Consider the following 15,243-nt stretch of genomic DNA (forward strand, 5'->3'; position numbering starts at 1 on the left):
GAGCAACATCAGAGTCCCCATTGTATTTGGCACACATGAATGACACATATGAGGCTTGAGTGTCTTCATTCAGCACCTAGGAGCTGAGTCCCCATTGTATTTGGCACACATGAATGACACATATGAGGCTTGAGTGTCTTCATTCAGCACCTAGGAGCGAGGATGGTGCATTGTCACAATATATTTCCACATTGTCTCCTATTTTTCCCGGTTATCCGTATTTCTCCAAGCTGGGAAAATCGTCATCCGTCACTAAATTTCTTGGGCTTACGCTTTTGAAGTACAGTCTGTATGTGTAAGTGTGCCTGTGCTTGTGCCTGTACGTGTGTGTGTACGTGTGTGTGTGTGTGTGTGTGTGTGTGTGTGTGTGTGTGTGTGTGTGTGTGTGTGCTTTCAATCCTCCTCCACATCCAAAAGGACCACATACAAGCGTGGGCGAATAACTGGCTAGTAACTATATTCACACATTCATACACACCACAGGCATACACACACACACCACAGGCATACACACACACACACACACACACACACACACACACACACACACACACACACACACACACACACACACACACACGCACACACACACACACACACACACACAGCCAAGTGCAGAGTGTCAGCACTTGCAAAAAAAAAGAAATAACACATGTGGAAAGCTGGACTGTCTGCAGAATGACGATAAGGTACAAAGCTACAAAGAACAAGTAATTAAATCTCATTAAGTAGAAAGGCTGGCTAGGTATAGCTAATTATCATTACAAATATCAGAAAGGGGCAGCTGCTCTATACTATTATTGGTAACAGGGGTGCAAATATGGTTTGACAGGTGTGTGGGGGAGCAAAAGAGATCTCTTAGACCCGTTTGTTGACATGCCGTACATCTCTTAGAGTCCTAAGAGATGTACCCTTAGGACTTAATGAGTTGGGCAAGGCTGACCAATAAGCCATTTATTAATAAATGGCCGTCAGACTGTGAAGATCTGGGAACATAATGTCTACTGTAGTATTTTCCTCTCGGTCTGGTCTCGCTCTCAATTTCTCCCTATCTCACTTTCTCTCTCTCCCGATTAGAAGATGTGGTGTCATTTCAAAATGTGGAGGGGACATGCCCCCCCCAAGTCTCATCAAAGATTGGTCGTATTGCCAACGTTTCACAAGAAACCAAGACATTAAGACAAAGGGGTAAAACAAGGTCCTAACAGAGGCAAAGTCTGTTCTACTTAAAGAAGATGGAGAGAAACAATTAAGCATGATTAAGGTTGTGAGACAGATATGCCATTATCCTGATATGATTCACACATCTTTAAACAGTCATTAGCTTCATAAGCTGCACTTATAACAATCCCTCACAACGAAATGATCCCTCTTTATTTTATTTTAGCATGCCTGTACAGCATCTTCCAATTGATGGATTTGAGCACGGTAAGGTGTGATTAAATACCGTTTGACAAAATGAATCATTTGGGTGTCATTTGTTGTATAATCATCCACCGAAAGGGTTGGGAGCAGCTGACTATCTTATATGTGTGTCTGTCAGTGAGTGAGATGTATCAGGCCTGGTATGAAACCAAAAGAAAAACGGAGTCAAAGTGAATCATTCATGGTGAACAAATAGGACGAGTCCCGACTTAGCGGCCATATATGCTATTGGAATTCAATTTCCCATTCCAGGTCCCATGCCAAGTCTAAAACACCAGACACCAACTACTTAGACGTCATAAACGCTAGTCATTCGTCAAGGAGAGAGCACTGCAAGAAATTGATTTGGATGTGCAATCGATTAGCTGTCTTGGAGGTGGTGGCCCAGCGGGAGCCAGCGGTGAACTGCTGCTTGCCAGTAATGTGGCTGCTCACTCTTCCAGACAAGACCCTGCGTCTGTCCATTCACAACACACAAGAGGTCCTGGGATTGGCTCATTGATATATTTACACTTAGACATGTAGAAAGGCATTGATGTATGATTAACACTTAAGACATCTATAAAGGAATTAATGTAAAAGGCAATATTACATGAGCTAGGCTATATCTAGCCTACACATCATGTAATATATATCTATATATGCAAATCTAGTATACATTATACTATAAGTCATATGATATGTATTGCTCCATTTTTTATTTATCATTCTTTATATATTAGCTAAAGTCACCTCTCTCTGAATCTCTCTATATTAGGCACATAGTTCGCTATGACCGAGCACATATTTGTTGAGTTAGTGTACTTCCAAACACAGCTTGTGCAGGACTATCGGGGTCTATTACTGAGACCATCATCCTTCCACAACTCAGCTTCCCACTCAGACGCCCCTTTTCAGCGAAGAAGCTTCCAAGGCGAAAGACGCGTCCCCTACAGCGCGAATAGGCTACACGCCGTGCCACGGTGTCTGCTTGAGATTGTAGCCTACACCGTGTCAATGGATTTCATTCCGATTTCAAACAGTATTTTGGAATTTAAAATATTGAAAGGCAATTGACTTCGATGTCAACACTGCAGCACGGACTTGGTAAGTTCTTCACAATGCTCTGATAACCTGCACATCTGGACTTGGACATGGAATATCTCGAACAATTGAAAAATAATTTGCTATGGATTTATTGGGCGAATTCGATTCACCGAAATGCCTTTGCCATTTATAATTATGTGTGATATTTAGCCATTTACCCATGTACATATGAGGAAACAAATATACAGAACATCGAATAAAGTGACTGTTTATACTTTCAAATGTAAACTATGAGGAGTTGGCACTTGGAATTGTATTCTGCTCTTTGTAATTAATCAGCCCCACCTTTAGAGAAGAATTAACTGCAGTTGACGGGTAGATAATGTGTAGAACATAATGAGCCTAGCCCATATGCAGGCTTCGCAGTAGCCTACCTGTAGGCTTATAAGATCTGATCGCTGGCTGCATCTTCAATAGCTCCCTGTGTACTTGACACCTGCAATGAATCGTGAGAGAAGACGCTTTTAATTGCCCTGTAATGTTGAGCAAGGGTAATGCAGTCTTTTTTTTCCACGTGTGTGTGTGTGTGTGTGTGTGTGTGTGTGTGTGTGTGTGTGTGTGTGTGTGTGTGTGTGTGTGTGTGTGTGTGTGTGTGTGTGTGTGTGTGTGTGCGTGCGCGTGCGCGCGCGCGCGCGCGCGCGCCGGACCATGTGTCAGAGTGATTGGTGGGTGAACGCGTGCGCCTGCATTCTGTTTACACGTGTGCGCATGGCTGTGTGCTCGCCGGACTGGAGGCAATTAACTTACGATTTAGTGCACAATTTGTTGGCGCTCAGCGACGACAGCTTCCCAAAGGACCTGTTGGGGTGGGACCCGTTTGTTGACATGCCGCTGCGGCTGCTTTACAACACTTTGGTCACTGCTGCTGCTTCTCCATGGCACTGTCTAAAATAAAATCGACTGCAGCCCACCACTGCTGTATCATGCCGGGCTTTGCCCATTCGAGCGTGCTTCCACCATGTGTGTGAGGGCGATATAACAAAGCTAATGCAGGCGTGTGGGTGTTGCGGGGCGTGTCTAGGTGAAGGTGAGTGTGTAGTGCACGAACGTGTGTGTGAGCGAGAAACACGGAATGTGCCAGCGTCACAATTGGATCATTGAATTGTGACTGTAATGGCCCATTACAGTGAACGTTCACGGCTCCCATAGATGACTCCCATTACTAATGGGAGTCATCTATGGGAGCCGTGAACGTTCATGTTCTTGAGTGATGGTTCCACGTCCTTGTGTACATCCACCTGCGTTAAAGCGGTCACTCAATGTCATTCAAAAGTAGGCCTACTGGAAGGGCTTTACTCCAGCATAAGAAGAATGAATGCAGGCCTACTGATGAATTGTCATTTAGAGGCCTTTGGTATCGTGGTTTGGGGGCGAGCGACGTATGACTCCAAGAGTGGTAAAGGTTGATTTAACACAAAACTGGTTTATTCAGAGATCCGATGTAAACTGACATGTAGGCCTACTCTGGAGGTAAATCTCTGGTCTGTGTTGTTATGGGCAGAATGTTGAAGAAGCCACGCCTATAGGGTCTGATTTACCCTGGTAGATCTCCAGTCTGTATTGGTATGGGCGGAATGGTGTAGAAGCCAATAGGGTCTGATTAAGACAGAACCATACAACGTTATATGTTGTTGTCTTGACATTATAGAAGCAGAATCTAGTCAGAACTCGAATATAAATGTTTGGCCCAATGAGGTAATAATGTTAGCTTTGAGAACCAATCAGAGCATCTTTGAACCATGATTGGTTCCGGGTATTTATCTAGCCTGTCAATCACAGATGTAAAATGCAACGTTTCTCAATGGGGGAGAAACATAGCACGTTTTCTTTTGGTTGTTTGGTTTAAAAATCGGGCTATTTTCCACCATTTTCCTGTCTCTCTCTCTTTACAACTCTCGAATCGTTCCGATAGACAAGTTAATGACGGAGTAGAAGAGGAATTGCTGAAGGACTTCAAGTTGAAGTGGACAGCGGATTAAGTAGTGTGCCTCACACCAAGGCCAGGAGGGATGGCATGACATGATAAGAAATAAGACACAATGCGCTCAACTCCTGACTACAGAAGAATGGGTGTTGGATCCTTACATTAGTAAAAATACAAAAGGACAAGGACAGAACTCTGATTTGCCTTTTTAATATTGCTTTTTCCACATGATAAGACACATGTCCCATCATACTGCGGGGTGTTTTGTTACTTTCAGGGAACACACTGGCATGATCCAAGCATGATTGTTGGCTTGAACAGTGCTTAAAAAAAAAAAATCCAACCAATCATGCAATCTATTTAGAGCTTTTGGGCACTACTATGCCTCTTTGATTGCAGGCACACATTCAAGCATTCGTGGCAGCAATTATTATCACCACATACGGTTATTTTTAATAGAAGACCTGATATATTTTAATGGCTGACCTCTGATATCGGCCAATAGCAAATTAGCTTTTACCCCTCTGTAACCGGTCTTGTAGCTAGTCTATCTAGTCAGTTCACGCACAGTGATGATAGCACACTTTAGGCATTTTTTTTTTCCCATTGTCTGCTCAACATGGCCTGTGAAAATTGCTGCATAAAAGGTCTAACAATTTTCAGCTTTTTTTTAAAAAGCTGAAAATAGGCTACTAAAGGTGAGGTCAACAGCCCAACAGAAATTATGCAAATATAGGATAGTTATTCATATGTTCTTTATGGAGTACATTAAAGAGTGAGTCTGTGTGTGTCTCATAATATCCGTGACAACCAAATAACAATAACAGAAGAGGAGGCACCCGAGGAAGAGACGGAAGGAACAGTTTTCGGTTATTCAAATTATTAATTTCAGGGGTTGTGTCGGGCGGGTTGCAGCATTCTAAAGCCTTCTGGGGGTTGATGTTTCATCTTAAAGGGCTAGATTACTCCCAAAACGAGAGTGTCTCCAAAGAGGAAACCATTGGTCAGGCGGTGTTAGACCCTGGCTTGGTTAACTACGCTCTGCCTCAAGCGAAGAACAATCTTTCTTCAGAGAGATTTGGGAGGTGGGACAGCAGCTGAGCTCATCTTTGGCATTTGTTTTAGTTTGGCTAAGGTCGACCGTGTGGCACACATGGAGCTCCATCGACTATATTTGGATCCCCAGTTACACTGTTGTTTGCTCAGCCAAAGGGTGCATTTTATCCATGTGAATGTTGAATGAATGTGCGATAGTCCCAATTTCTGAGCCGTAACCAATATATAACTAGATTGTGATTTGTGTTTGATTCATTTAATATGTTGGACACAAAGCCGTTATTGATAAAAACATCAAAAAGACTTTGTGTACTAGTGTGGCATTAGTGTTGAATCAATGTGTTAGTCAGACTATGTAATAAAAAAATAATATATATATAAAAACAAAAAACTTGCCCCCCCCCCCAACTATGTGTTTCATATATTTCTTTATTGTTGAAAAAGGTCTGGCAGCTTTGAATGGAGATTTCATTAACTTTCACTACAAACGGCAGAAAGAAAGAAGGACGGAGTTGCCATTAGAGGTTTTTAATTTCCTGTGTGTACCGCCACCTCAACAAAGAAACCCACGTCTATTTCCAGAGTGTTCCTATCAATGTCATGGGCTTGAAACCTTTCAAATGTGAAGAGGGCAAGGTCAGTGCTGTCAACATATATTGTTTATATGTTCAAGACCTACTCAAGTGAATCACATTTTCAAGCATGTTCAAAATAGATTTCTTTCTCACTTTGTTACTCATCCTACGGTATTTACTACGCCCTCTGATAAATCATGCTACATTGTATCAGGATTCGAGAATAATTTTCTACTCAACTGGTCTTTCACTCTTCTGTGTGTGGGAGGGTTGCAGATGCACTAGAGATGGCATGTGTGCATTTTCTGCAGCTATTTCTCTAGGTTTATGTGTTGCACCCAAACAGAATATGAATAGTGCTAATATTTTACCTGCTCATCCACCCTACCTCCCCCTAAATAAATACCCCATCTTGGATCCTTCCCGGTCTGTCTTCCGTCTCTTTCTGTATTTAGCTCCAGGAGAGAGACTGATGCAGCAAAATATTGGCCATAAAATCTCAATTCAAAAATCATCATACTGAAGGGCGCTGTAGGGGAAATTTGAGAAGAGAGCAAGATTTTGAAAGTAAACAAGTTTACTTCGATTCCCCAAACCAATCAAGGAAGTGATGCCCCAATTGGTCAGAAATGAGCAGGGAGTGAAATTGTCTCATGCAGATGAGACATAAACTACAAAACCAATAGTACGAAACACAAAATTAATAGTAAATAGTAAATAATAGAATGAAATAGTCAATATAGTCAAACAAAATACTTTAATTTCATGCTTCCAACAACTAATTTAGTTCATGTCTTTCGTCATGAAAATATATACGATTACATATATTGAATACCATGGTAAAATATACATGTTACTTTTGTATCATATCCCCATGATGAAGAGTCTGCCTATCTTAGAGGGAGTCTGGAATATTTATGATATCACTTTTATTTATTAATGTTGAATACATTGGATCCAACCCTTGTTAGGTCTACATCCTTTTCCTCCCTCAAAGTAATCCAAGCTGTATCGCTGTAAATGCACTATAAAGACTCTCGTTGAGCTTCTGCCTTCAAAGTCCAAAGCTTTTCTTTTATTGCTGCCTGAGACTGAGCCCTCTGTTGTCCAGGGCCGACATTCGTCTGTCCCATGGAACATGAAACAATCGTTGGTAGGGTTATCTCTGAGCTTGAAAGGTAGTTCACAATAAAATATGTGAAACAAGGTTTTTTTTAAAGCCCAACTATCTAGTGAAATGGAAACGTGGAAATTAACTCCAACACCAGTTGCAGCATCTTCGGATGCTTTCTGTGGTTGCTGCTTTCATGTTGTGGTTTCCTTGGTTTGTGCTTCAGCACATTCTAGTGCACAAGAAGAAATAAAAACAAAAGTTGTTGTTATGAATATTTTGTCCTAGCTGATTGCACAATCAGAATATAATTATAGCACAAGCTGTTTTGGTTCTGTCTTCTACAGAAAGTAGGTAGAAGGGGATAGTTTGACATGGCTATACCACTATTTCATGAATACTGACCAATTCATTATATTGGAGAACAATACGCCTGTTCATGATGAATGCAACGATTGACTTTTTTTATGATAGAGAAAAAAAATATATAGCTTTTAATTTGACTTAAAGTTACAGTTAAAGGCATTATCGGAAGAAGTGAACTTGATAGGAAGAGATGTTTTGGATTTGTGAGATGATACTTATGACTTTAATAATTAGGGAAGATGATAAATTAAAGGTATAGATCATACAGAAGATAGATAAGATAAGCATGTGTCATTTACTGGCTTACTCCCATGGTCTGAGGAAGTATACAAGAATATTGCAACAGCATTGTGTTTCAATATAACTGTTTGCCTAGTATGTGTTAATAGTTTTTGTCTTCCCTTGGTTTGTTCCGCATAAAAATGATGCAGAAATGTCTCTCAATCTATTTTAATGTGACTGCCAGTATATTCAATCGTTGTGTCATGCCTATGACACAACATCATGACTGTAACTCCCCCGTTATCGTACAAAGAGTTCTGGTGAAAAACGTCCGGCATACACTTATCTACAAATGGAAAATCTATTTTTTTTTTTGTTCCCTTTCAACTTCCATCCTTGTGTGATGGTCAATAGTGAAGTCAATAGTATTTTCGTAGCGTTTAACTCAATTCAAAACTCTGGCATGCACCTTTAGCTGGACACTATGCACTTCACTTGTTTTTATGACAATGTCTTGTTGTTTTTTTCTAAGATTTTATACTCATACTTTGTCAGATGACCTTGGGGGACTTGAAAGGCGCCTCTAAATTAAATGTATTATTGTTATTATTGCCTGTAATCACAGTGTGAGTGTCTCAAAGTGCTTTACAGGCCATAACGCTATCTTCCCAAAGAGCAAGCTAATCTCCCTGATTTATCAAGGAAAAAACCTAGAGAGGGAACGCAGAGAAGCGGGATCCTTCCTTCAGGGGATGGTTAGGATTGCAATGGGTGCCATAATTGACAGAAATAATAATATAGTAGCATTTCAGGCAAACATTTTAAGCACAATTTCTTTTTTGAAAATATGGTTTGAAAGATAATGATGCAGCATGAATGTTGGTAATTCTACAGCAAAGTTGGTAAGATATTTAACATAAGTGTTATGTGCCATGTAGTTAAATGGTGATAGAACTCATTGAATAATGAATTAATTGATAAGTTGTTCCAACAGCACATTGGTAAAGTATTTTACGCAGGCTAATATGGATCTAGGCAGCCCACAGTGTTCTAAATCAGCTGTTTGTAATGCCACGTTAAGCAACAAACAAATATGAACAGCCTAGGAATACAATCAATGCTATGTGTCTCCCACTGATCCATTCAATCAGAAGTTTGTTTATGTTTTTCATAATTATTCTGCATTTGCACAGGGGTAGTCCAACAGATTAGTGCTTATTGAGTATTAAAGCCAGGTTCACCCTCAGTTCTGTGTTGACTTGATCTGTGTTATACTGCCATTTCAAGAGTGGCAGCTCTTATCACATTGGCCTCCTGGGGAGACTCTATGGGACTCAAGCTCGAGGCTTGGAACATTGACTGGCTTTGAATAGATTAGGCAGCATTAAAACATATTTTGCAATGAGGACGCATTCATGCACCCGACAGTGTCAGTAACAAAAGAGGATCTAACCCTTTGGTTTCAAATGCATTTGCCTTAATTAAAGTCTAGGCTGATACAATTTGTTTAATACGTTTAGCAATGCCTGTATTTATCTGTGCACACTAGTAAACAGACAAGTCCAATTCAAACCTGAATTGTGCATTAGTCCATCATATGTTCAGTCACAGTGCATGTTCAATAACATGTTCAAACTAAGAGTCTAAAGAAGCTCCAATCTTACTTGTTGAATAGGCCTACTTAAGAGCTCATAGGGAATAGAGTTTTTGTTCAGTGTCTATCCATGTTTTTTTATATTAAAGTTACATGATTGAATACCCTGGGATTATGTTTAGATACACTACTTTTGTTTTGTTTCAGCTAAGATATTCGTGTGAGTTCCCGTTTTGTATCCCTCTTAAATTAAATGGTGCATATCACCATGGCAGCCATGGTGACAGTTAACAGAGTATATTATTTTCTTGGAAACATATTGCATTGTTAAGACAAATCTATGAAAGAAAAAACATACATGTGATAATTTACGGATTGTTTTGTATAAGTGGGTGTCTTTGTCCAAAGAAAGCCACATTGTTGCAAATCCCCAGGGCGACCTTCAGCCAATGTTTATGAGGCAAGTGAATAAACACAGGCCTAATTAAAATAGTGGGTGGGTATGTGGTAGGTTAAATTGAACTCTGTAAAAAAATGTTTGTTTTTAGTACTCACACTTTGTAATACAAATTAGGTTTTAGATCCTCATCTTTGTCTCAACTTTAACACTACGCTTTTGATTAGACGTTGGCAACGACAATGGTAAAAAAAAAATGAAAACACATCCATGCTTGTTGTTCTATTCAATGGCCATTTCACATTACCACCTGCCTAACATCTGCCACCCCCATCCTACCCCTTACTTAACCTGGCGAGCTCACTCAAAACATGGCAGCAACAGAATTTGCTTCTCTCTTCCATCACTGCATTAGATAACTTTTAGTGTTTCTATAGCAACTGTTCCCACTCATGTCTTAAGACTGCTGAGCAATAATAGAAGGTAAGGAATGTGGAGATCAACAACGACGGTCACGCCTAGGACTGAGATGTACCCAAAAGAGTGGGCAGGAATGCCCACTCATAATTGACTGCAGCCCTCAGGCCAACAAACAAATCGCTACCTTTAGTTACCCTGAAAAAAACCAAACAACGATGAACAAAAGAGGCATTTGAAATCTATTTGATTGAGATGTTAATGAACAAAAGAAAATTCAATTAAGCGTCTCTTAAAATCGAAATCTCATCACTATACTTAACGATACGCATTCTAAGCAATCTAATGAATTCTTGTCTCTATACGCAATGTGGCCAATACATGAACACACATTTGTTGGATAGGATTCAAGTTGTGTCCTCGTCGTGGCCCATGTCTCCATCTTTGTTGCATTTCTAAAAGATCCCAAAAAATAAATAGCATCATCTGACCTCTTGCATAGGTCTGCAAGCAGAAAAAAACGAACTTCCCTCCCTTTGTGTCTTGGAGCATCCTTCAGATGTTATCCCTCAACCTCTGCCTCTCTTTCTCCGACACTCTCTCTGTTTTGCAGCTCTTGGGCCTGGAAGAGTGACAGCGGGTTCATGTGATGGCAGAGCTTGTAGAGAGTGCATACTGGAGCCAGGGGAGCTGAGAGCCTGTGATGTGCTGAATCCACCACAGGCTGGGGAAACTGCAAAGCCTTAAGAGGTACTGCCCAGGAATGCCAAGTTATCTTCCATACAAAATTCAATTAAAGTACATATATTTCTTTTGGTAAAAGGGTTAACAACCTGTTTGGATAAGCCATTCTGTGTTTTAAACGTTGAATACAGCCCTTTTCTACCACATTTAATCTCAGAACCAGTCTCTTTTCACGTCTTGTGGAACGGAATGTGGAAAGCTCGTTTTGATGAATGCAAAAAGAAAATACACTTGAGTCTATTTACCATCTAATCCATGCTGTCCCTTTACCCCTTCCCCCAGCAGGATGGACCTCCCCAACTGCACATTAGGGGCGCTGGCCTCAAACAGCTGTGTCAGCGATGACTCCCTGGACACTGCTGGAACACCTCCTAAAAAGATCATGCTTACCTTGACGCTGTCTGTGCTTGCCGTTGTAACCACGGTCATCAACTGCCTGGTCATCACCACCGTCATAGTGACCCGCAAGCTGCACCACCCGGCCAACTACCTCATCTGCTCCCTGGCCTCCACGGATCTCCTGGTGGCCGTGCTGGTCATGCCCTTCAGCATCATCTACATCCAAAAGGAGATCTGGGTCATGGGCCAGATTGTGTGCACCATCTACCTGAGTGTGGACATCACCTGCTGCACCTGCTCCATCCTCCATTTGGCCGCCATCGCCATCGACCGATACAGGGCCATCACGGACGCCGTGGAGTATGCTCGCAAGCGAACCGGAGCCAGGGCGGCGGTGATGGTGGCCGTGGTGTGGGGGCTGTCCATCCTGATCTCCCTGCCCCCCTTGCTTTGGCGGCACTACAGTGGCGACGCAGAGCAGGATGACCAGTGCATCATCACCTACGACCACATTGCCTTCACCCTGTACTCCACGTTGGGGGCGTTCTACATACCCCTGCTGCTCATACTCATCCTGTACTACAAGATCTACCGCGCCGCCCAGACGCTGTACATGCGCCGGGAGGCCAGCCGCGCCAGTCGGTACTCCTGCATGACCAACGGGAGCACCATGCCCTCCTCGTATCCCGCCGGCGACGGCAGCCCGTTGCCCCAGAGCCCCGTGGTGCCCCAGGACAAGTCTTTCTCCGACCCGTCGACCGAGGACCGCGAGCGTGACCGCACGCGCGTCGCCGCCCGGGCCTGCCGGAGGAAGTCGCGTCGGAGCGAGTCATGCCGCAGCGAATCGTACCGCAGCGAGTCTCGACGGGGAGCGTTCGGTCAGGGTCCTCGGATCTCGGGCACGCGAGAGCGCAAGGCGGCGTCCACGCTCGGCATGATTTTGGGCGCGTTTGTCATCTGCTGGCTTCCCTTCTTTGTCAAAGAGGTGATTGTCAACACCTGCGCGTCTTGCAGTATCTCAATGGAACTGGCTGACTTTCTGACGTGGTTGGGCTACCTGAATTCTCTTATCAACCCGCTTATCTACACTATCTTTAATGAGGACTTTAAAAAAGCTTTTCAAAGACTGGTTAGATGCAATCATTACTGATGGACTGATGGACTGTATGCAAACATACATAAGTGCACAATTAGCTCGTAGAGAGTATTCTGGTGAAAATAATGATGGATGAGATACTGTCAAGATGTGTCACTTTTCAAAGATTAAATGATCGGTGCCCGGTTCTTCCTGACACACATTTGGTCGGTCATTGCAAATAGCGGGAGCTTGGCGGTTGAGCTCTGCAGAGACATAATTACAGATAGAAATCCAGACTTTGTATTAATAGACACTTAAAGATCTCCTCAACGTTAATTGAAGTCTGTTCTGACATCGATCCTAGGAGAATTTAATTTGATTCAAGTGGGATGAGACATTGTCAAGCCAGATAATTGGCAAAAATGACCATTAGCAACCAATTTTAGGGGATCGAGGCAAAATGAACGAACCTCATCTCAAGGTTTTCAAATTGCCAATCTTTACGCCTGTTATCATGTTCATAATGGTTAGGGGAGGTTATAGTACATAACTAATATATTTTTTAACATTTATTCAGCTTTGTTAGTGAGTGAGTATTCTACTTGCTGTAGTTTGGTCTGGCTTTGCGAGACTAGTGAGTGAGCAACTTTGAAATACATTATGATTGAAATACATATGATCTTGTTGGGACATTCTGCAATACTTAAATCCTACACGTATGCAGTCATTTAAATTCCTCTTAAAAGTAGTCTTTCATTGAACAGTGTTTATCATGGAAAAAGTATACAATTCTTTTTTTTAGAGTGAGTGAAAAAGTTTTTGTACAGGTCTGAAGATGGCATAATATATGGATATGGATGAAATACTTTTGTTTTTGATGCAGCGAGTTCAGAGAGTGATAACAGCAATTGTGTAGATTGCATTACCTGCATACTTTCTATACTGCTATATCCCCTAAAGGCACTTTGGTTTTCACCGGCCCCTGAGATTAATGAATGTGAACCAAACACTGGTGGACATATTCATTACACAACTCGCACTCAAGGTTCTTGAAATAGAACTATATATCCCATACAGTGTCTATTGCTCATGTGCAATAGACACATGAGCGAGTAAGCTGGAGCCATACAGGGTGAATTCCAGACCGCAATATATCACTCTGCATCTTATGTCCTGAGTTGAAAGAAAGTATTTAAATTAATTTATTAATTTATTAAAGATATATTGGACCATGTTAGGCATATTGAAATACAAAGTATTTTAGAACATACCAGGCCAAAAAGCAACACCCAATGAGTACTTTAAGGAGGTATACTATTGAAATGAATGGTTGTGACTTAACCAAATCATAACATGTCATCATAAGATGATGTATACACAATGTATACATACATTACGTTGAATAATGTTAATTTAAAACATTGCATTGTGGCGCCACACTCTGGCTACAAAATATATTGTTTTCAAATTATGGTAAATGGAAAATCATGAATATAAGTACTTTCATATATGTGTGATTAAGCGAGTGCCTCCTTTACTGTAGTTTGAAGATTATTTGTATTAAAGTGCCATGGTATGTACATATGTCCAATCAAGCTTCATTCTGATTTTTTCTCTCTTCATTGCTCAGAAATTTCTGGACACACACACACACACACACACACACACACACACACACACACACACACACACACACACACACACACACACACACACACACACACACACACACACACACACACACACACACAAGGGACCAAGTTGGTTACAGTAAGTGATGGCCACAATGTCAATTTAGTTTGCATGTTTGAAGACTGAAAGGGAGAGTATATTGCATTGAACAAATTACGTAATGACATAAAGACAATGTATTGCAGATTCCTGGGCCAAAAGTAGTTCCACAGATGGGCCACGGCAAGAAACGGTTTGGTAACCCCTTGTCTCTACAAAACTACTGTAGACAGTTGATGGTCTCCTCGGGCCTTCAGAATACATTTCTTAAAGGTGGGGTGGGATTGTAAAATTGAGTGGTGGCTAGTTGATCAGACTCAACAGAAGTGTTTTAATAAGTGTATTATCCCATGCAACCAAGAATTTTGTTTCGTTACCTTTGAATGGTCCATTAGCCCTGCAGCGGGTCCCCTATCCCGGAGCGCGCCATGTGAAACGGCAATGTTTCTAAGATAGCCTTGAATGGAACACAAACTGCTCGAGAGAGGATGACGTATAGGACTATAATTTATTACCGTGTCTGCCTTTAAAGGCACCCAGTGCAACTTTCGAGGCTTAAAAATAAACATTCAATTTCTAGTTTTTTTTACACGTAGTAAATTTCAATAACTCCATACCATTACATACCGACATTTAAGCAGCAAAGATGAGACGTCGTTGTGTGGTGAGAACTGATACAAAATCGATAACAACAATGCCGCCATTTTCTTTATTTTTTGTAAACTACAATAAATAAAGCAGGCTTCCAGTCAATGGAAAAATGGCTTCTCCCCACCGGCGATTGTTGTTGTTTACGATTTTCTATCAGTTCTCACCACACAACGACGTCTCATCTTTGCTCCTTGAATGTCGATATGTAATGGTATGGAGTTATTGAAACTTACTACGTGTAAAAAAGACTAGAAATTTAATGTTTATTTTTCATTGAATGTTTACATAAAGTTGCACTAGGTACCTTTAATGTAGTTTTATTTACTAAATAACTTAATACAATTAATAGAACTGTCAAAGGGCCTAATCACTGGACTTGGCCACTCAATGCTGTCGTAGACATGATCACTTTGGAATACACCTACTGGCACCACAGACCACCGTAGCTTATCCTACGTCGTTTGGAGTGGCGGAGGGATTGTGCGGTATTCAGTAGATTGCAACTACACCCCCATGCTACACCCTGA

General features: G+C 41.5%; 1 protein-coding gene across 2 annotated transcripts; it reads left to right on the forward strand.

The window, feature by feature from the left end:
* The first annotated feature begins 2,271 nt into the window (after positions 1 to 2,271).
* htr1fa (5-hydroxytryptamine (serotonin) receptor 1Fa) lies at positions 2,272 to 12,922 on the forward strand. 2 transcript variants are annotated; one of them, XM_060040239.1, is made up of 3 exons: positions 2,272 to 2,511; positions 10,787 to 10,923; positions 11,203 to 12,922. In XM_060040239.1, the coding sequence occupies exon 3, from the start codon at positions 11,204 to 11,206 to the stop codon at positions 12,404 to 12,406; it is 1,203 nt and encodes a 400-aa protein (XP_059896222.1). In that variant the 5' UTR covers positions 2,272 to 2,511; positions 10,787 to 10,923; position 11,203; the 3' UTR covers positions 12,407 to 12,922. The 2 variants fall into 2 exon arrangements, with proteins under 2 accessions (XP_059896222.1, XP_059896220.1); XM_060040237.1 differs by having other exon boundaries at positions 2,275 to 2,511; positions 11,200 to 12,922.
* Positions 12,923 to 15,243: the final 2,321 nt, after the last annotated feature.

Source organism: Gadus macrocephalus, chromosome 20 (genome assembly GCF_031168955.1).
Source record: "Gadus macrocephalus chromosome 20, ASM3116895v1".
NCBI lineage: Eukaryota > Metazoa > Chordata > Actinopteri > Gadiformes > Gadidae > Gadus > Gadus macrocephalus.